This window comes from Tripterygium wilfordii, chromosome 1 (genome assembly GCF_013401445.1).
Source record: "Tripterygium wilfordii isolate XIE 37 chromosome 1, ASM1340144v1, whole genome shotgun sequence".
NCBI lineage: Eukaryota > Viridiplantae > Streptophyta > Magnoliopsida > Celastrales > Celastraceae > Tripterygium > Tripterygium wilfordii.
In genome coordinates this window covers 3,793,937-3,815,748 of record NC_052232.1, presented here as the reverse complement: position 1 = coordinate 3,815,748, position 21,812 = coordinate 3,793,937, and the positions used below count along the sequence as shown (strand labels likewise).

Below are 21,812 nucleotides of genomic sequence, written 5' to 3'. Positions count from 1 at the left end.
ATGCTTTGATAAACACCCCAGTTTCTTTCTCAACAGCAACTTTAAACTTCTTAAAAATAATTATTGGTTCAGACTTATCAGATAAGAAATGCACCCAAGTATTTCTACTAAAATTATCAGTAAAAGTTATGAAATACCTCTTGCCGCTAGTGGAGATGGGTTTAATAGGTCCACAAATGTCTGAGTGAACCAGCTGAAGTATGTGTGAGGCCCTCCAAGTGCTCTTCTGAGGAAATATTTCACGATGTTGCTTCCCAATCATACATTCTTCACAGACCTTTGAGTGAGCTTGCAGCTGAGGTAGTCCAGTCACCATGTGCTTCTGTTGTAAGGTTTTCAAGCCAATGAAATTCAGATGTCCATACCTGTAGTGCCACAGCCAGCTATCATCTCGAATGGTTGATTTGAGGCATTTTTTATCGTCAGATGAGTGCTTTGCTTGCAGTGGAAACATACGATTCGATGTCATCTCAACTTGTATGATTAGACCCTTCACAGGATGATAAACCTGACACATATTCTTCTGGATAAGAATAGCAAATCCTTTTTCTTGCAGTTGGCCAAGGCTAAAGAGATTGCTCTTTAACTCTGGTACATAGAACACTCCAGAGACACATTGCACAGCTCCGTTCACTTCAATATTGATGTCACCTTTCCCTTCGACGCATAAACTAGAATCATTCCCCAGTTTTACTGTTTCCCTGAATGTTTCATCAAGATTTGAAAATAATTCCTTGTTTCCACTCATGTGGTTACTACAACCAGAATCAAGATACCATAAGTTGTTGGAGTGATCTTCTTTTACATCCATATATGCCATCAGCAACATCTCCTCTTCGGCCTCAATGAAATTTGCCTTGGTCTCTTTCTTCTTTTGAGGGCATTCATATTGAAAATGTCCAAGCTCGTGACAATTATAACATTCAACCGTGGACTTGTCAAATGATCCTTGTCTCCCTCTTCCTCTTCCACGTCCTCTATATCCTCCTTGGCCGCTTCCTCTCCCAGGTGAATGATTCTCTTGACTTACTTTCAGAGCTTGTTCCTCCGTTACATGACCAATAATTCTTTGCTCATGCACAAGCAGGCTGCTTTGCAATTCATCGATTGAAAGATCATCTATCTCATTTGATTCCTCAATGTAGCAAACCACATAATCGTACTTAGGTGTCATCGATCTCAGAATCTTCTCAATGACCATCACGTCTCCCATCTTTTCTCCATGGATTCACATCTTATTGACTATTGTCAGTGTTCTTCCAAAGTAGTCATTGACAGATTCTCCCACCTTCATCTGAAGCATCTCGAACTCTTTACGAAAAGCCTGCAACTGTGCACGTTTGACCCTAGCTGTGCCTTGATACTTCTTCTTCAACGAATCCCAAATGTCTTTTGCTGTGTCCTTCTTCAAGATAGTCTCAAGTATGGCTCGATCTATGGCTTGAAATAGGTAATTCTTAGCCTTCATGTCTTTTAGTGTCTGTTCTTCTTGTGATTTGAGTTGTGCCTCGGTTAGAACAACACCTTCAAGATATTTTGTGATTCCATTCTCCACGATACTCCAATACTCCTTGGACCTCAAGAGATTCTCCATCAGCATGCTCCAGTGATCATAATGACCATCAAATCGTGGAATTGCAGGTTGCATGAAGTTACCCCCCTCTGCTGCCATTGGTACTGGCTCGATACCAGATGTTACGTAATTTAGAGCCTTAGATTTGAGAATGATCAGTTGGGAGAAATAACCCTTTATTACTGAAAGAAAGACCTGGCTTATATAGCCTTTACAACATTGGAATAACAGAAAATAGAACTTGACGATCCCATGACTAACAACTCCTAGTTTCATGGGATTCTTCTAAAGACTAGTTCACACACTAATCAGTTCCCTAAAATAGAGGGATTATTCAACTGAAACAAATAAGCAAATTACTAATCAATATCTTCACATGTAGTTCGGCTTGTATAAGAAATTCTACAAGACAATAAAACAAAAGTGTGGTATAAGGTCCGAAAGCCTTCTGCTATAGGGTTTCGGAGAATCTTATGCTGTCCTAGAGCATGGCTTCGCTAGTGTACGTGTCAGAACACATGGATTTGCTGTTTGGACACACAAGACTTTATCAATAAAAACTAAAATGTAAATTTTTAATTTATCTATTTTAGAAATACTGCTTGGAACTTGGTGTATAGTGAGTAATTATTCTTTCAAAAATGTGTTCGTGTTTATATTATAACCAATTACATCGCCCTCTCTTTTCTTTTCATTTTTTTACCGTACTCAATAATAAAATTACCAGCAAAAGCAATCGTTTCTCAAGGTATTTCAAGAGAATCAAGCGATTCAAGAACTTGGACAACTAATAACAGGAACAAATAATCATATGTTGAAGATGTAATCTACTCTAACTCACGAGTAGAAAATCGAATTAGAATTCTCATAAATGTATCAAAAAATTTCCACCTTCAGTGAAAGGTGAAACGGACAGTGCAACATATCAAAACTCCAGACATAAATTCATTTATATATATATATATGCCCTTTTATGAAAATGTGTAGGTCGGTCAGCGAGAACCTATAAATACCCCAAATTAGATATTCCATATGGACAGACAAACAATAATGGCTTCAATTAATTAATTAATATATATATATGCCCTTTTATGAAAATGAGTAGGTCGGCATGCGTTAGCGAGAACCTATAAATACCCCAAATTAGATATTCCATATAGACTGACAAACAATAATGGCTTCAATTATTGTTTTCATTTTTCTTTTTGAATTCATTATCATATCATCACTTGGGTATGCCAGATATATCAAGCACTCGATTCCTTTATTAAAGTAAACAATGAAGATTATTAAAGTAAAGAATGTTTGGAGAAAATGATATCTGTTGTATATATTATTTTACACTGAGGCCTTGGACCCAATATATATACATATAGTGCTAGCGTGATTCTAGGATGTCTTAGACAATTACAGCTAATTGATAAGCCAATAGTATGACTATTATTCAGATAATTGATATCAATCAGTGTTGGCTGTATATCAATAAGTCAACTGATTGATATACAGCTAACAGTGATTGATATACAGCTGACAGCAATTGATATACAGCTAACAGCCCTCCTCAAACTCAAGATGGTAAGAAAGAGACCAACTTGAGTTTGGAAACTAACAGCTGAACTCGTCCTGGAGGATGTGCTTTGGTGAAGACGTCGGCAATTTGATCAATGGAGGAAATAGGGTCAAGACGTATAGTGCCACAAGTGAGATGATGCCGGACAAAATGATAGTCAATTTCAATATGCTTTGTACGTTCATGAAAGACATCATTATGCGCAATCTGAATAGCACTCCGATTGTCACAATTGATGATAGTGGCAGAAGTATGAGTGACTCCCATGTCCTCAAGTAACCAACGAAGCCAGAGAAGTTCTTGAGTGGTATCTACTAAAGCACGGTACTCAGCCTCTGTACTAGAACGAGCAACTACAGTTTGTTTCTTGCTTCGCCATGAAATAAGGGAATCACCGAGAAAGAAACAATAGCCAGTTGTAGAATGACGATCCGTTAGGTCACCTGCCCAGTCCGCATCGCAATAACCACGAAGTTCTAGAGATGATTCAGCAGAAAAATGAAGCCCATGAAATAAAGTTCCTTTGATATATCGCAATATGTGAAGAACTGCAGCATAGTGAGTGGAACGTGGTGCAGAGAGAAACTGACTGACAATGTGTACAGCATGAGAGATATCTGGTCGAGTGACTGTAAGATAAACATGACTCCCTACTAACTGTCGATATAAGGTGGGATCATCTAGAAGTGTACAATCCAAAGGAGTGAGTCTCGAATTGGGCTCAAGAGGAGTAGTACAAGTCTTACTATCTGTGATGGCAGCTCGGGCAAGGAGCTCTGAAGCATATTTAGCTTGTGAGAGAGAGTGTCCCTCGGAATTGGAAGTAATCTCAAGTCCCAGAAAGTAGCTGAGTTTACCCAAATCTTTCATCTCAACATGCTGGGAAAGATAAGTCTTGAGTTCCAAGATTCCAGAAGTATCATCACCAGTGAGTATCATATCATCAACATAGAGGAGTAGAAGGATAATGCCTTGATCAGATTTGCGGATAAAGAGAGCAGAATCATATGGGCTAGAAGAAAATCCAAAATTCTCAACAATGGAACTGAACTTAGCAAACCATGCTCGGGGAGCTTGCTTGAGCCCATACAAAGCTCGACGGAGCTTACAAACTTGATGAGGTGAGTGTGGATAGCCAGGAGGAGGGCGCATATAGACTTCTTCAGTGAGATCACCATGAAGGAACGCATTTTTAACGTCCATTTGAAATAAATCCCAACGACGAACAGCAGCAACATCAATTAGACTACGAACGGACGTTAGACGAGCAACGGGAGCAAAAGTTTCCTCATAGTCGATGCCATACTCTTGTGTGAAGCCCTTTGCTACGAGTGGAGCCTTATAGCGATCAATAGTTCCATCAGAGAGGGTTTTTACTTTATAGACCCACTTACAGCCCATAGCATTCTTTCCATCGGGTAACTCCACCAAGTCCCATGTGTGATTTTGGACAAGTGCTTGCAATTCATCATCCATGGCTTTCTGCCAAAGAGGGTCAGAGCTGGCCTCACGGTAAGAGTGAGGCTCATGATGTGAAAGAATAGTAGAAAACACAACATAGTCACGGAGATTAATAGAGGTAGTTTTTACCCGATTACTACGACGAGCTGGTGGAACTGTGGAATCAGAAGTTGTTGGAGCAGATCCTTCGGACGAAACAAACAGCTCGGGAGAGGGCACGGTGGACACTGCAGTGGAGTCAGTTACAGAAATAGGTGGTAAAGGTGTAGTGTCAGTAGGAAAAAGGTCAATGGAAGGATCGGTAAAGAGCGGAGAAGTGGAGACCGATGATAGATGGAATTGTGACATGGAGGAGAACATCTTGTGTTCCTAAAAAACAACATGACGTGAAACACGCAAACGATTTGAATGAGGATCCCAACATCGGTAACCTTTGTGTTCCACACCATACCCCAGAAAACAACATAAACGTGACCGAGAGTCCAATTTGGTACGCTCATGGGGCTGCAGTAACACGAAACAAGCACACCCAAAAACCTTAAGCAAAGAGTAGTTTGGAGGTGTATTATAGAGACGCTCATAGGGTGACTGATTGTTGATAGTGGGAGAGGGAACACGGTTAATGGTATAGATGGCAGTCAGGGCAGCTTCTCCCCAAAAAATTTCAGGACAAGAGGCAGATGTAAGAAGAGTACGAACAAGGTTGAGAATATGCCTGTGTTTACGCTCGGCACGCCCATTTTGTTGAGAAGTGCCAGGACATGAGCGATGAGGAAGTGTGCCTTGTTGGCGAAGGAAGTTGAGCATTTTAGAGTCTGTATATTCAGCAGCATTATTTGCACGTAATACTTTGATATTGCAAGAAAATTGAGTTTTGATCATATTGGCAAAATCAAAGTATATTTGTGGAAGTTCAGAGCGATTTTTCATAAAATATAACCATGTATAACGAGAAAAATCATCAATAAAAATAACATAGTAACGTGATCCTCCCATGGTAATTGTTGGGGAAGGCCACCAAACATCAGAGTGAATTAAATCAAATGGTGTAGAGGAAATAGAATTACTATTAGAGAAAGGTAATGCTGATTGCTTGGATAATTGGCATGCAAGACAGTCAAATTCATCAGTTGGAGTATATTGTATTTGACCGTGAGAGACCAAAGTTTTGAGACGATCAATGGATGGATGACCGAGGCGATTGTGCCATAGGTGAAGAGACGTTGTGGGAGAGGCAGATGTAGTGAACTCTGATGAGATAAATGATGAGGGAATATGGAGATTGCTGACTTCAAAGAGGCGTCCAACCTTACGGCCTATCCCAAGAGTCTGTCCCGTCTTTGGATCCTGCACACAACAACCAGAGGGTGAGAAATGGACATGAAGACCATAGTCACAGAGTTGTCCAACAGAGACAAGATTAAGAGTTAATTGTGGGATGCAGTAGGTATTTGGGAGAGTAGTGCCGGACATGAAGACCATAGTCATAGGAGATCCATCGGCTGTTTGGATAGTGGGGGTGGAACCAACAGATTGTTTGGTGGAAAAGATTGTGGAATCAGGGGTCATGTGATTGCAGCATGCTGAATCAAAAAACCAAGAATTGTTACCTGATGTGACAGACATGGCAGTAGAATATGAGTTACCCGAATGAGTAAGAACTTGTTTGACAATGTCCTCAATATGAGAGACAGACAATTCTCCTGTGGAAAGTGTTGGCGTGGAGGTATCAAGCACAGTAGCTACTGATTTAGATATGGATCCTCGATATGTATTGGGCTGAGATGAAGAGGATCGATTAGGATTATGAGAGCAGTCTCGTTGAAGATGACCAGGTCCCCTTTTTTGCAGAACTGGCAGATGCGGACTGGGCAATCTAGGAGAATGTGGCCGGTAGTTTTGCAGTAGTTACACCAATTTTTGAAGGAACCAAAGGAAGATCCCCTAGTATTTGGTGTAGCAAAGACAACATCTGTAGGAATTTTTTGTCGAGGTTGAAGTCTTGTTTCTTCTGAAAGAAGTTCAGTGACCGCCTGATCTAATGTAGGCAGAGGATTGCGATGAATAAGTGAAGCACGAACATGTTCAAACTCATCGAGGAGAGCCATGAGAAAGAGAACCAAATGCTGTTGATCTCGATATGCAGTGAATTTGGTAGCACTTTCGAGATCGGTAAACATAGGTTCAGACGAGGCAAGTTGATCCCAGATGAAATACAACTCAGAGAGGAAGTTATTGATGGATTGACTTGGTTTTTGCTTGATTTGGTGAAGAGTGGTTAGGAGCTGGTATTGGTGAGCCAAATCAGAGGTGGTATAGCGTTGTTCCAGAAAAGCCCAAAGAGATTGGGCAGTTGAGAAACGACCAAACTGGAGACTGATGGAGTGAGTGCAAGTGTTGCGAATCCATGTGATGATTTGGTGATTCTTGCTATCCCATTCTTCAAGCTTTTCTGGGTCTGCGGGTTCTTTGTCTTTTGGTTTTGGTTTGGTGATGTCAACGGTTATATAGCGCCATAATCGTCGGCCTTTGAGAAAACTGGTCATGGCTTGGGCCCAAGGGATGTAGTTTGAGCCGTTCATGATAATGACAATGGGTTGAGATGCATCAGGACGATCCATGGTAGGGAAAAAAATGAGAATGTAAAGATAATATGAACAGTGATATTGAGAGTAAGAACAAGATGAAGAGGCAGCGGGTATGATCAATCGGAACAAAGCTCCGATACCATATTAAAGTAAAGAATGAAGATTATTAAAGTAAAGAATGTTTGGAGAAAATGATATGTGTTGTATATATTATTTTACACTGAGGCCTTGGACCCAATATATATACATATAGTGCTAGCGTGATTCTAGGATGTCTTAGACAATTACAGCTAATTGATAAGCCAATAGTATGACTATTATTCAGATAATTGATATCAATCAGTGTTGGCTGTATATCAATAAGTCAACTGATTGATATACAGCTAACAGTGATTGATATACAGCTGACAGCAATTGATATACAGCTAACATCCTTCAACAACAACGGCCATTTCATCCGAAAAACAAGAAGAAAAGCTAACAAGATCAACTAACTTGTTTCGTGAAGACGATGTTGGTACCTTCAAGGATAACTCTTCAGTTGATATTCCAACCCTTTTAGAGAAGGAATTTAAGTTTCTTTTTCTTCCTGCTTCAGACCCTTTAATTGAAAAGCTTGCTCGTCATGTCGGTTACATAGGGCTTCCGCATACTATAGATGCAAGGTAATCTCCTCTGGCATGATCCCAGATATGGGAACTTATTATTTCAAAATATAATTTTCAAATTTCTTAGCAACAACCGATTTTCCTAGGCACAAACTAGTATAGGTTTGTGCTGAGCCCAGGAGGACAAAGTCTTTTGGGATTCGGCCCAAAGCAGGCCAATTGTTGCTCGTGTGGAGGGACGGACTTTTTCAGTCTTTCTATTGTTGTTTCCCAAATAAGTGCGAGATGTTGTACAATTTGACATATACTATGAATCTAATGGTTTTGTTATTTGTTTTGCATGTTTTTAGGATGTTCTACTACTTCTTTCAACCACGAAATAGTAAAGATGATCCTGTTGTGATTTGGTTGACCGGAGGACCAAGAGGCAATAGTGCTATTTCAATATTCAACGGAAATGATCCTTTTCGCATCGAAAAAGATGACTCAGATAACCTCTACTTAAAATGAAATGATTATGGTTGGGATATGGTACTTATCATTCGTGCTATCTAAAAGGCTAAATTAAGTAGACCTTACATAACTTGTTATTAGCTAGCCAAAATAGACTCTGATTGTTAATTTATATTTGATTAAACCAATATTTTTTAGTGGAGCGCAATTTATTACAGTTTAATGGTCAAATTTAAAACAGAATATATGCGGTATATAAATTGTTATATTTATTGATATGTCATTTAATAAGCATGCCTTGCGCTTGTTTATTTCTTTTTAGTGTGTTCTTTTTAAAAAAATCGATAAATAATGTGATGTTCATAATTAGTTATTTAAGCGTGAGAGACATTGAACCTTATTTCTATTGCAAATCCTAAGAGTTTCTATCACTATATCATGACCTCTTTATTATTTTTAATAAGTATATTATAAGTTATTATTTTTTTGATATAGGTATCAAACATTATATATGTTGACCAACCAATCGGAACGGGTTTGAGTTATACTTCTAACAATGAGGATATAAGACATGATCAAACAGATATCAGCAATGATTTGTATGATTTTTTGCAGGTTTAATTCTTCTCTCATCTTATTATTCGTAATTCAATTAATAAAATTGGTAATTGACATTGCCTTATATATTATCCTACAATGATAGGAATTCTTTAAACTATATCCTGATTTTGTTAATAAGGATTTTTTCATAACTGGACAATCTTATGCCGGCCACTATGCTCCTGCTTTGGCTTCTCGAATACAGAAAGGAAATAGAGAAGAAGAGGGAATTCATATAAATCTTAAGGTATTTCTTTGACTTAATAAAAAAAAATTTTATGTTGTTATTTTTTAGATTTGCTTAACGCGATACTTTTGCAGGGATTCGCCGTTGGTAATGGACTCATAGATTTAAAAATTCAATACCCATCAATACCAACTTATGTTTGGCATGAGGGACTAATGACAAACGATCAATACAACCGAATAACGCAATTGTTCAATCCACGATGTGAATCTTTCATAGAAACTGGTCGTGCGTATTATTTTTGACATGCAATAACTTTTTTATTATATATTGTTTGCACATGTTGTATTGCATTTGTTTGGACATTTTGTCTCTGGAGGAGAGAATAGCTTCAAGGATCGATATATTCTTAGCATTTGTTGAAGTAATTAAGAGTAGCTTTATAATAAATGTACTTGATTGATAATTTGTGAATGTTGCTCTGTTGTTAGGAACTGGTAATGACATGGCTTGTTTGAATGCGTATACATTTTGTGAGTTAATATTAGAAGAAACTCTTAAAACCGGAAATTTTGATGTAAGAAATCATAAAACAACCATGTCTTCATGAGTGTGTGTATATATATGTGTGTGTGTGTGTTGTTATAAACATAATTATGAAACTTGAACTTACATGTATTTGTGACATATAGTCCAAAGACATTACAAAGACTCGTGGAGCAAGTAGTGACTACTCAATGCTGACATCGTTTATGAAGAAGCAATCAGTATATGATGCTCTGGGTGTGTCGGATGGATTATTTGTCACGTTGAGTATGCGTGTATATAATGCATTAAAGAGGGATAGGGCAAAAAATCTTGAAGTGGGCATTCCAGCTCTTCTTAAGGACGATATTAAAGTCCTTATTTATGCGGGAGATAAGGATCTTGTTTGTAACTGGCTTGGTAAACTTCACAGCACAACACAAGTATCGAATTCATAATTTATTTTGTGTTTGCAATGTATATTGGTGTTTTTGTTTGATCAAGGAATTTTCGATGGGTCTTGAATATGGAATGGTATGGCAAACAAAAATTTATAACTTCTAAAGTTGTTACATTTAAAGTTGATGGAAATAATTCAGGATTGATGACTAGCCATGGACCTCTCACTTTCATCAAGGTTTGTGAATGTGTATGTGCATGTGCATCAATGTTAATGGTATCTAATGTAGTCTAATTTTGGCGTTTTGATTCTACATTAGATTTATGAAGCTGGACATAATGTTCCCTGGGATCAACCAAAAATTGCTCTGCACATGATAAAAAGTTGGATGCAGGGAGAATTTTAAGTGATTGTGTCATATTTGGAATTGTAATAGAAATGACCCTCGATTTTACATATTTGGTATTTTTCTAGCTTATGTCATCCAAACACCTAAAATTGAGTTTGTGAATTCCATGTATAATTCGTCTATACCATTAGTTATAAAACCCTAGAGATGCCAAATTGGGTATCCAGACTTGGGGTTCGGACAAACAAAAATTTATCAGAAAATGAGGGAGGTGCCAACTTGGATATCCAGATTTGGGGTTCGGACAAACAAAAATTTATCAAACAATGAAGCAGGTGCCAACTGGGGGTATTTAGACTTGGGGTTTGAATAAACAAAAATTTATCAAAAAATGAAGGCGGTGCCAATTTGGGTATCCAGATTTGGGGTTTGGACAAACAAAAATTTATCAAAAAATGAAGGAGTCATCAGGTGGAAGGACATTAACAATTGAGACTAGCATTAAGGAAGAGAATATGATAATTGAGGGTAAAATTCATACATCACTGTTTTACCCAAAACAAAATCTAAGGTTAGGGTTACAAACATAGAGCTAATCGCCTGTAGTAGCTCTCACCCATCCGTATTTAATTAGGATGAATCTTCTTTTAATTTTTATAATATTTCAAATATATCATTTTTAATTTGAACTCCTAGAAGTCTTTTAACTCATGTAAATTGTAAACATAATGTTTTTTCTATTGGGCTATATTTGAGTTTAGTAATGGGGAAATTCCAAACCGGTATCCCTAAGAGGATTTTTGAACATCTAGGTCCACTCCTAAAATACATGGACACATAAGTACCCCTGGGAATGCCAATTACATCACTACCCGCTATATATCAATTCATGTTACTGTTTGAAATTGTAATATGAAAGAAAAAATCTCAAATTGATACGATCTTAGCGACGGTTCACTACACCACCACCACCGTTAGACTCCCCACACTGAAATGCACAATGCCCAACTAGATTCCGTTCCAAATGACCACCGGAAAGGAAGACCAGAAGTTGGGCCCGTTTTGTTCGCGCAATTAATGTTACTATTTCAAACTATAACATAGACGTATGTTACTGTTTCAAATTGTAACATAGACATATGTTACAGTTTTAGATCTCTACAATTTCAGATCCGAACTCTGTACATCTCAGATTACGATCTCATATCTCATATTATATAGTAGATCTAAAAAGATGAAAAAGAAAAATAATTAAATAAGAAGATGATGGAGAATAAGAAAACGAAGAAGATGATGGTGGAGAAGCGACGGTGGTGGAGGTGTGACGGTGGTGGAGGAGCGACGGTGGAGATAGACGATGGTGGTGGTGGAGGCGGAGGTGGCAGTGGTGAAAATGGAGGGGAGATAGATTTCTTAGATCTAAGTATTCTTACATTTATGACTATTGAAGAAGAAGGGTAAATATGATAATATGAAATTATTAATTTTTTAAAAAAGGCGCCTGTGTGGAAAAGAAATACTCATGTGCAAAAGAGATTTTTCTAGTTTACCTATGTGTCCATAAGTTCTCGCATTTGCTATTTAGTAATCAGTCTGTATCATTGGGCTGATGGACTGAGTGATTTTGTTAGACCTAACATTTGATGGACTAATTAAGTTGTAAAACTGACCCATGCATTATGCTCATTGAGCCCATGAGTCCATGACGTGACTTATTGGGCGTAAAGCAGTTCATGGACGAATTGAGTCGTACAAAGCTCAACGCCGTGGAAGCTTCTCGGTTCTCAGTCTTGAAGTACGTAGTCTGATGTTCAAATTCAGTTTGTTTGTGTTCAATTGCAATCAGCCGCTCTCCCCAGGGCATAATCTGTTTGATATCCATCCTAAAACGCCCATTCACCTAGAATTCCGAAAGAAGATCTGGTCATCTATGCTGGCAAAAGGGTTTTCATTGAATCAGACTTTCTCGATACTGCGCCTCTCCGATCCCCTCGCTGTGTTTGAGTGGCATGAAGCTATCGATTTGGGGATTTTTTTTTTTGCATAAATAGGAAATCGCTGCTAGTCTAACCCGATTGGAAGTGGAAATCGTGGAGAGGAAGCCTCACTGAACCTAAGCGGAGAGGAAGATTCTCAAGGTAATTACTGTATGCTTTACATCATGACCAAGCACTCACAACCTCTTCGATTGATGATTTGATTCAATCTGATTTCATTCGTGTAGAACACAAAAAAGATTGGTTGATTTGTGTACATCATGACCATGGATTGGTTGCTATGCTTTACATTTATGGCTTGGGGTGCATTTGTAAAATGCATTGGGGTACATCATGACCATGGATTTTATGTACTTGTCGTATATTTATAAAAATTTAGAATTTTCAGGGGTTACTCTTAATAAGGGGTGTGCTTCGTTAAAATTGACGTGTGACTAAAACTCCCTGACTATGTATTATATGTTCATTGGGCCCATGGTGTAACTGGTTTAGGTATTAAAGTGTTATGTTCATTGGGCCCATGGCATTACTTATTTTTATTGGGCTTTACCATTCAATGTACTCGAATAGCCGATAATTTATTCTTTGGGCCTTTAAAATTTAGGAGCGCGTAGTCATGCTGATGAGAACCAAGAAAAAACAAAACTATTATTAGTATTTATTTCCAATTAGTATTTGTTTAATATTTATATTCTTGTTGGTATTTGCTTTTAATTAGACTAGCTTAGGAGTTGGGTTTCCGTTAAGGTATAAAGTAGTTTCCTATATAGTTTTGGTCTTCTAGTTTGAGTAGGTTTTGGGTTGTTTTCTTTAGCTATATAAGCCAATAGAGTTGTATTTAATTATTTGAAAAAAAATCAAAGAAATTAAAGAAAATTGAGACTTGTTCTTAAAACTAAAAGTTTACTCTCAACCCAACCTTATTCTTAATTCTATTAAGATAAAGGTTTTCATCATTGATGCTTTCATTGAGAGACTCCTTTGAATGGCAACCGACGAGGAACGAATCGATTTATTGGAGATCTAACCTACAGGCTTTATTCCTGACGATTCAAACCAATATTTCAGACAGTCTTCGAGACATTAAACAATGGTTGGCTCACTTGGAAGAGGTGATCATTGCAAACTTGAAGGGACGACATCGACGTAGGAATGCCCATAGTAAAATCCCTCATCACTTCCATGCTAGTGATTCCCGATCATCATATGATTTCCAAGATGACTCTTCATTGAGAAAAGATGAGATAAGCATTGACGCTACAATTGTCGATATACCCATCAAAAAAGAGGAAGACTAGAACGTAAATTCTATTGATGTGGGAATAGATGAATTATCGATCCCAATATTCAATGACTATCCGGACGAAGGAGATTTGTTGCTGCAAGAAGAGATCAAGGAAGAAATATTGGTGGAAAATCAAACATTATTCAACTAGCAAATCCCAACAATATTATGTTGCTTGCTGAATATGTTGATTTTGTCATTCCCAACTGGTTTAGCAAGGTCAAGAATCTTTCGATCTCTTTGATAATTGAAGTTGAGGGTTCAAAGAAGTATTGGTCGGATACATGTTTCTTCGTATCAATGATGTTATTCTTGACAAAGTTTTTACTATTACTACTCCTCTTTAAAATTTGAGGTCGAGTTTTCTCCAACAAGGGGAGGCTGATGCAGTGGTTAGAAAGCTATTCAAGATGCAGTTTCCTTGTGGACAAGGATAGTCTTGAAGAGGGAGGGAATGATGAGAACCAAGAAAAGATAAAACTATTATTAGTATTTATTTCCAATTAGTATTTGTTTAATATTTATATTCTTATTGGTATTTGTTTTTTTTTTTTTGTTGATAGAAGCTCTTATTTTATTAAGAATGAACTTAAAAGGAGTGCAAACAACACCCAAAGCAAAAAAAGGACAGCTAATAACTGTCACTCAATCGTGCAACAAGAAGACCTTGTCTAGCTGTACCCTGTTTAGCTAGAGCATCAATTACAGAGTTGCACTCTCACCAGACTTGTTTAAAAGTAATTGGAGGTAGATGGCTGGAGAGGTTTACGATGGCATTGAAGTCATAAGCCATCAACCATGGAGTGGAGGAGCCTTTTAAGAGCCAGTTTACTGCATTTGAAGAATCTGATTCTACAATAATACCTTCAATATCATCTATCCCATGATCCACAGAAATTTGAAGAGCAAGACGTATTACTTTTAGCTCTGCAGTGTTGATATCCAAACTATCTGAAGGGCCGGAGAAGATGCACACAAAATTCCCCATATGGTCTCTTAGCACGCCACCTACCCTAGAAAAAGAAACCTGGACAGAAGCATCTCTATTCACTTCCTTGGGTGGAGCAGACCAACCTACAAACAGCCTAGAAGGCTTCTGAATCATAGTTTTGAATTTAAGACCATCAGAGGAGTTCATGATTTCAGGACCACTATATGGTATGTGAATGTTCAAAGCTTTCAACCATTATCCATATCTAATGAAGATCAAATATAACACATTCTCCTATTCTACTTGCTTGTTCTCAAAGATTAGGTTATTCCTTTCTGTCCAAAATGTCCACACAGCAACATAGAACATCAAAAACCAAACTTTTTGTTGTATCTTACCTATATCAAAGTTAGGCCATTGTTCAAACAAATTGCATAAAGTGTTACCCATGCACCACTCTAGCCCCCACCAATTCATGATTCTGTACCATATGTCTCTTGGGCTTTCACAAAGAAGAAAGAGGTGGTCAACAATTTCCTCTTCTTGCTGGCAAAAAGGACAACTAGAGTTAGTTGGAGGGAAGATACCTAGTCTTCATAGTCTCCGTCTTGTGTTGATTCTACCTTGGAGGGCAAGCCATAGAAAAAATTAAACTTTAGGGGGGGACAAACCTTTCCATACCCTAGTAGAAGACAGCTCTAGTAATGGTATGTCCTGGGACTCAGAAGTCGAAGTCAGAGATTTGCTTGAATAATCCCCTTCCACTGTATGCCTCCAAACAATTCTATCCCTCTGTTTTAAGCAAATAACAGCACCTCCAATGAGATTTAGCAACTCATTTTCAAGATCCTCCTCCCATTGAAAAAGGTTCCTTCTCCATGGAATTAACCAAATCCATTTCAACCCATCCCAAAAACCAAAGCTCTCAATAGGGTGATTGTGTAGACATGAGAAACTATAGAGCCTGGGAAAACTTTCTTTCAGAGTAGAGCAACCGACCCAAAGATCCTCCCAAAAATTAACCCTCTTGCTATCACCAACACTAAAAGCCAAACCCTCTTTGACAGCTCTTTCAACATTGCCTCTATTGGGATCCAACAGGTTTTGAATATTTTTTCACAGACAAGATATTTTGATTGAGTTACTAGGACTCTGGATGAGGTCAGGCAGATTGTATTTCTCCTGTATCAAAGATTTCCACATGACTTTAGTGCCTTCTTAACATTTGTTAAATCTCCAAATCCACTTGAACAATAGTGCCTTGTTTTTGTCCAAAATAGAACCAATACCAGTACCACCACTTTGCTTCTACTTTATAGTTTGACTCCAGTTTATGCAATGCAACCTTCGATTATTTTATGAACTCCCCCATAAAAAATCTCTTTGAAGCTTTTCTATTTTTCTAGCCACACCTATGGGAATTCTAAAGAGGGACATAAAATAGACCGAGAGGCTTGACAAAATAGTTTTGATTAATGACAACCTAACCCCAATTGACAACTGCTTTGCTTTCCATTGAGATAATCTGGACTGCACTTTTGTGACCATTGGATCCCATAAACCAGCCTTCTTCATATTCCACCCAAGAGGCATCCCTGGATAATTAAAGGGCAAGGAATCAACCTTATATTTCAAGAGACCAGTCATCTCCTTAACTTCCTCCATTGCAATGCCAATGCCCATCATAGAAGATTTGTGAATGTTCACCCTTAAGCCTGAAATGAGCTCAAAGCATCTACGGATTCTCTTCACGTTCATGAGACTAGAAGAGCTTGCTTTACTGAAAAGTAACGTGTCATCTGCATATTGCAAGTGGGTGATCGAAGTTCCATTCGATTTAACATCTAAACCTTCTATCAGACCCAATTGGCTTGCCTTACTAATTAATTGGTGGAGCCCCTTAGCCGCCATAATGAATAAGAAAGGTGAAAGAGGGTCTCCCTGCCTATTACCCCTTTGCAAAGCTATCTCCTCAGTAGGGGAACCAATGAGTAGAACAGAAACCTTGGCAGATTGGATACATTCTTTCATCCAATTTCCCCACTTGTTACCGAAAGCCATAGTATCAATAATTCTCTCCCAACAACTCCATTGAATAGAGTCAAAAGCTTTTTCAAAGTCAATCTTCAGAACATAACCCTTCTGACCCCTCTTCTTTGTGGAGTCAACCACTTCATTAGCTATCAAAACAGAATCCATTATCTGTCTATCTTTCACAAAACTAGATATCTGATCATTAATCAACGAGCTCAACACACCTCTCAATCTAGTGGACAAAGTCTTAGCAATAATCTTGTAGAGACTACTGATGAGACTTATGGGTCGGTAATCAGAGAGTCTATCTGAGCCCGTCACCTTTGGCACCAAGGTAATAAAAGATGAACTGATCCCCTTAGGAAGAATTTCAGTCTTGTGAAACCTGTCCATCATTTTTATCACATCTCTAGAGACTGTTTCCCAAGCATTCTTGTAGAAACCAAAGTTGAAACTTGTTTTTAATTAGACTAGCTTAGGAGTTGGGTTTCCGTTACGGTATAAAGTACTTTCTATAGAGTTTTGGTCTTCTACTTTGAGTAGGTTTTGGATTGTTTGCTTTGGCTATATAAGCTGGTAGAGTTGTACTTATTTGAAAAAAGATCAAAGAAATTAAACAAAAATCGAGATTTGTTCTCAAAATTGAAAGTTTACTCTCAACTCAACCTTGTTCTTAATTCTATTAAGATGAAGGTTTTCATCACATGCATTCAACATTCAACTACAGCCACCTTCTAGTTAAGATCATCATCGACATTGGCCACCATGCAAGTAGTAACCTTGGATTCTGTTTATCGTCTTCTGTGCTGGACAAGAGACGTCATAATACTGGTTGCTTCTGATACTCACGTTCCATCAAGCGCGCCAAAAATATGTTGGTTATCTTCTACGCTGGACAAGAGATCTCACAATACTGTCTGTTGGGAACAGGAGTTTTGTTGGATTTGTAGGTGTGCCAAGGCTTGTTGTCAGCCCAAAGGATTTGATTGGATGATTTGTAGGATTCTGCACCAAATCTGACCTCTGTACCAAATGGACTATGTGCGCTGATAGTAATTTTCGATCACTCAAAATAACAAAACAAAAATCCCAAATTAAAATACTTGCAATCGCACAAGACCATAGTAGAATAGGTTATGCAAGAAGGAGGTCAAACCACAAGGATTGGACAAACAATACGATTAACTAACGTACCATACTTAGCAAAAATAATAATTATTGAGAGATGGTTGATTGTAGATAGCAAGCAATGAAATTAATGCAACAAAGAAAAGAAAACACAAACTTGTTGATTTTGGTTGAGAAAGTAAATTTATGAAAACACCTAGGACAATGAATCCATCTTAATAATCCTATCTAGTTGTTGATTACCTCACCTTTCCACTAAGACATGAATTACCTATGGTATCTAGGCTAATTCGTTTATCTTAACATGCAATTTGGTTATGGTATCCAACTCAAATATGATCATGCAAGATGTCCTTAAGTTCAAGAATTCATTAACATGCCATGTAAACCCTTGGAGTATGGTATCTGCCCTAGGTGTTCCCAATTCCTAATCACAAGAAACTGGTCGCAAACCCCGTATGGCATCTAAGTGAGCTTGCATCAAATTATTTAATTGAGAACTTAGTTGGTGGCCAATCATCCAAGCAATCAAACAAGTATATAGCACGGTGATTAAAAATTCAACATCAAAAGAGCAATTAAAGATAAGAGCAACAAACAAACTAGAGAATCATATTAAGATTTCATCACACCCTATCAAAAGTGTTTAGTTACACATAGTCATGAATGAAAACCACAAGAAATATTGGAGAACACCCTAGAAAATTCGGCTGAGTGTCCGAGTGTCTGAATGTGTGTGAGAATTTCTGAAGTCCTCCTTAAAATAGCCTCTTTTAAAATCCTAAACTTCCTCTAAAACAAATACTATGCCCTCAAAGAAACCCACGGCTACAAAGGTTTCCTAAACAATAAAGACAATAGAAGGAAACTTTGACTCCTAAGTTAACTTGAAAGCTGGGCTGCTGTATCTTTTATGGATTCTGATCACATTCCAATCTTAAGAAAAATCCTGAAAAATATGTAAATTAAAACTTAATGTCCTAGCTTTCCTAGACTATCTCGTACGTCTCTCATAAAATTTTGTGGAATCTTCTAAACTCACTTCTTCACAGGTAGCGCAGTTCTACCAAAATCACATTTCAGGTCAAATTTTCTTCAAATTTGGGTTAATTGGCTTCACCTAAAATTCTCAAAATATTCTCCAATATTTTTCAAGGTCTCAGCTTTATTTGTCAACTGACGGTTCTTCAAAATACTCAAAATCGACCATTTCCCATCAAAAACCATCCAAGTGCTCGATAAAACTGATAATGAGGAAAACAAAGTAATAAGTCCTTTTTAAAGCCAATCCTCCACCAAAAACCAAGTTTAGAGAGTACTAAAATGAGAGAATATATGGACTTATCAAATACCCCCGAACCTAGTTTTTGCTAGTCCTTGAGCAAAGAAAGAAATCAAACAAAATAAAACAAATTAAAATACCTAACTCACTTTCGTAGGAATCACGATTGCGTTCAGTGTATGCTACAAGCCTTTAAACCCCTTGGTGTCCCTAGTGAATAGTCTCGTGAGGGTTAATCAAAACGATACCCACAAACATTTATTTACACAAATCATTATAAAGTCATCATCCAAAAGCAGCAACAAAAGAGAATTTAGAGATGTATTCACACAAATTAGTTCAAGCATTTGATATCCGCAATTCACATCTTCAGCCACTTCAACCAAGTTCTCACACTATCTACTCCATTAGTATTGTATTTTGTCCATGAATCCCACATGAATGTTTGACTTTCAATTGATCATGACACATGTATTGCAGTATCACAAGAATCATTGGAACCATTAAATGAAATACCAAGGCATATTTGTTTTTTGTTTTTCACTTTCTTTTTCAGATTCTTTTCTTTTTTTCGCTTGACTTGTGCAATGCTAAGCCTCCAAGCCTCATTAAGCTTTCTGATTGACCTATTTAATGAGCTTTCAACCAATAACTCCCAACCAGTTGGGCTAGGGCATTAGGTGTAGAGACACCCCTATGAGTTTAATGACTCGAGTCAAAACGGCTACGAGGCTTTGCTAGTCATGCAAGTATTCATCTTGATCTCTCTATCTTGTTACGCGAAACTCACTGCTTGCTAAGCAAGAGGCCCAATTACTCAGGAGAGAAAACCAAAGACAAACACACCATTATTTTGCATATGCTTATTGATTTTTTTTTCCTTTCTTTCTTTCTCCTTTTTTTTATTTCATGCCATAGTATCTAACTCAACAAATTCCAATTCTTCTTAAAACACCAACAACATTCATGATTAATCTCAAATGGCATACCCCACAAACATGTGTAATGTGTAAGTGTAATTATTTTTAACTAAAAAGAGTAGATGAAACAAGACTTTAGTTTAAAGAAACCTACACGAGAATGCGTATTCTTAAGTCAAATTCAACTGTGTGATAACAAAACTAAATTACTTCATATGTACTTGCAAAAAAGATGACACATGACAATAAACTTTTTTTTTGAAAATTTTCGTCATGCATGATGTATCCTACTTAAATTGTGCATTGTCCTCAATGCAATTGATCACAACAAAATCACAATAACAAGGGAAGGAAAAGATACAACCTGATATTGAGGGTCTTTGGACAAGTTTCCCGTTCAAGTCATCCCAGTCGAAAATGTTTAGCTCGAGCTAAATCTGCAGCCGTCTTAACGAACCATCAAGTGGAAATTTTGTAGCTCGAGCTAATTTTAGCCCTCTCCAATAGACCTTATAGGAAACAAAAATCAAAATATCAGGATTTATATTAGGCACCAAGAAAAATAATTAAAATAAGAAAATTTAAAATGAAATGGAGCTTGGGTTGCCTCCCAAGAAGCGCTTTATTTAACGTCTAAGCAAGACGTAGAGCAATGCATTCATTCAAGTGATGGACTTGGTAGCATCATAGCCAACTTCAAGATATGGTTTAAGGCGGTGTTCGTCAACCGTAAACTCTTTGTACCTTTCCAAGGTTTGACTATCAACAGCTCCATGGGGTAGACTTGAGCAACTCGAAAAGTAGCATGCCTTCTTGAGATGAGAGAGTTTAAGATACACCAGTTGTGCCTCCATCGTCACAAGAGGAAAGTGACCAATTAATTCCTCCTAGTGCACCTCCTTTACCCTTTCCACAAGTGTTCCATAAACAAAAGAAAGAGAGATACATGCTGGGCATTATGGAATTGTTCAAGAAAGTTCACATAAACATTGCGCTATTGGATGCAATTAAACAAGTTCCTCAAGGATATTTGCACTAATAAAAGGAAGTTTGAGGAGCATGAGAGGGTGATGCTAAACGAAGAGTATAGTGCTATTCTACTTAATAAATTGCCACCAAAATTGAAAGATCCAGGGAGTTTTATAATCCCTTATGTTATTGGCAATTTACAATTTGAAAATGCTTTGATTGATTTGGGTGCTAGTGTTAACTTAATGCCTTTATTTGTTTTTCAACAACTAGGTGTTGGAGAGATGCAACCGACATCAATAAGCTTACAGGTTGCGGATCGGTTAGTCAAATTTCCATTTGGAATTATTGAAGACATCTTAGTGAAAGTGGATCGTTTCGTACTTCTGGTTGATTTTATTATACTTGATATGGAAGAATGTCGAGACGTTTCCATCATTATGAGTCGTCCATTCTTGGCAACCGTTGGCGGATATGAAGGAGTGTAATCGGCTGGACATTATTTAGTAGCATGTACACACCAATTTTGATTCCCAAGTAGGGGGTCATCATTTGGCCCACGAGCTTAGGCCTAGACCGAAATTAGATTAGGCCTGGGCAGCCTGGCCCAATGCCTCGGACCGGCCTGGGCTTTATTTCTAGGGTCGGGCCCAGCCCAAAGCCCGACACCTCTGGCCAATTTTGTCCCTGCCTGAGCCCTAAACATAAGGGTCTAATGTAAGGGTGTAAAATAAGGATTACATTTTAATGGTGTGGATGAATGAGATGAAAACAGTGGTCCACTACTTTGGGTCCCACATGTTTCAAATCAATGGTGTAAACATAGACTCTTATTTTACACCCTTACATTAGACCCTTATGTGATAATTCCTCTATATATATGTGTGTAGACAGTGTATATGCACACAGATATATATATATATATATATATATGTATCTGTGTGCATATATA

General features: G+C 37.7%; 1 protein-coding gene and 1 pseudogene across 1 annotated transcript; one reads left to right on the top strand and one right to left on the bottom strand.

The window, feature by feature from the left end:
* Positions 1-5,550: 5,550 nt before the first annotated feature.
* On the bottom strand, positions 5,551-7,256 carry LOC120001138. Its single transcript, XM_038849409.1, has 2 exons — positions 6,215-7,256; positions 5,551-5,951 (listed from the first exon to the last, which is right to left on the bottom strand). The coding sequence occupies exon 1, from the start codon at positions 7,223-7,225 to the stop codon at positions 6,347-6,349; it is 879 nt and encodes a 292-aa protein (XP_038705337.1). The 5' UTR covers positions 7,226-7,256; the 3' UTR covers positions 5,551-5,951; positions 6,215-6,346.
* A 1-nt stretch (position 7,257) lies between these two features.
* On the top strand, positions 7,258-17,403 carry LOC119995673 (annotated as a pseudogene).
* The last annotated feature ends 4,409 nt before the right edge of the window (positions 17,404-21,812 follow it).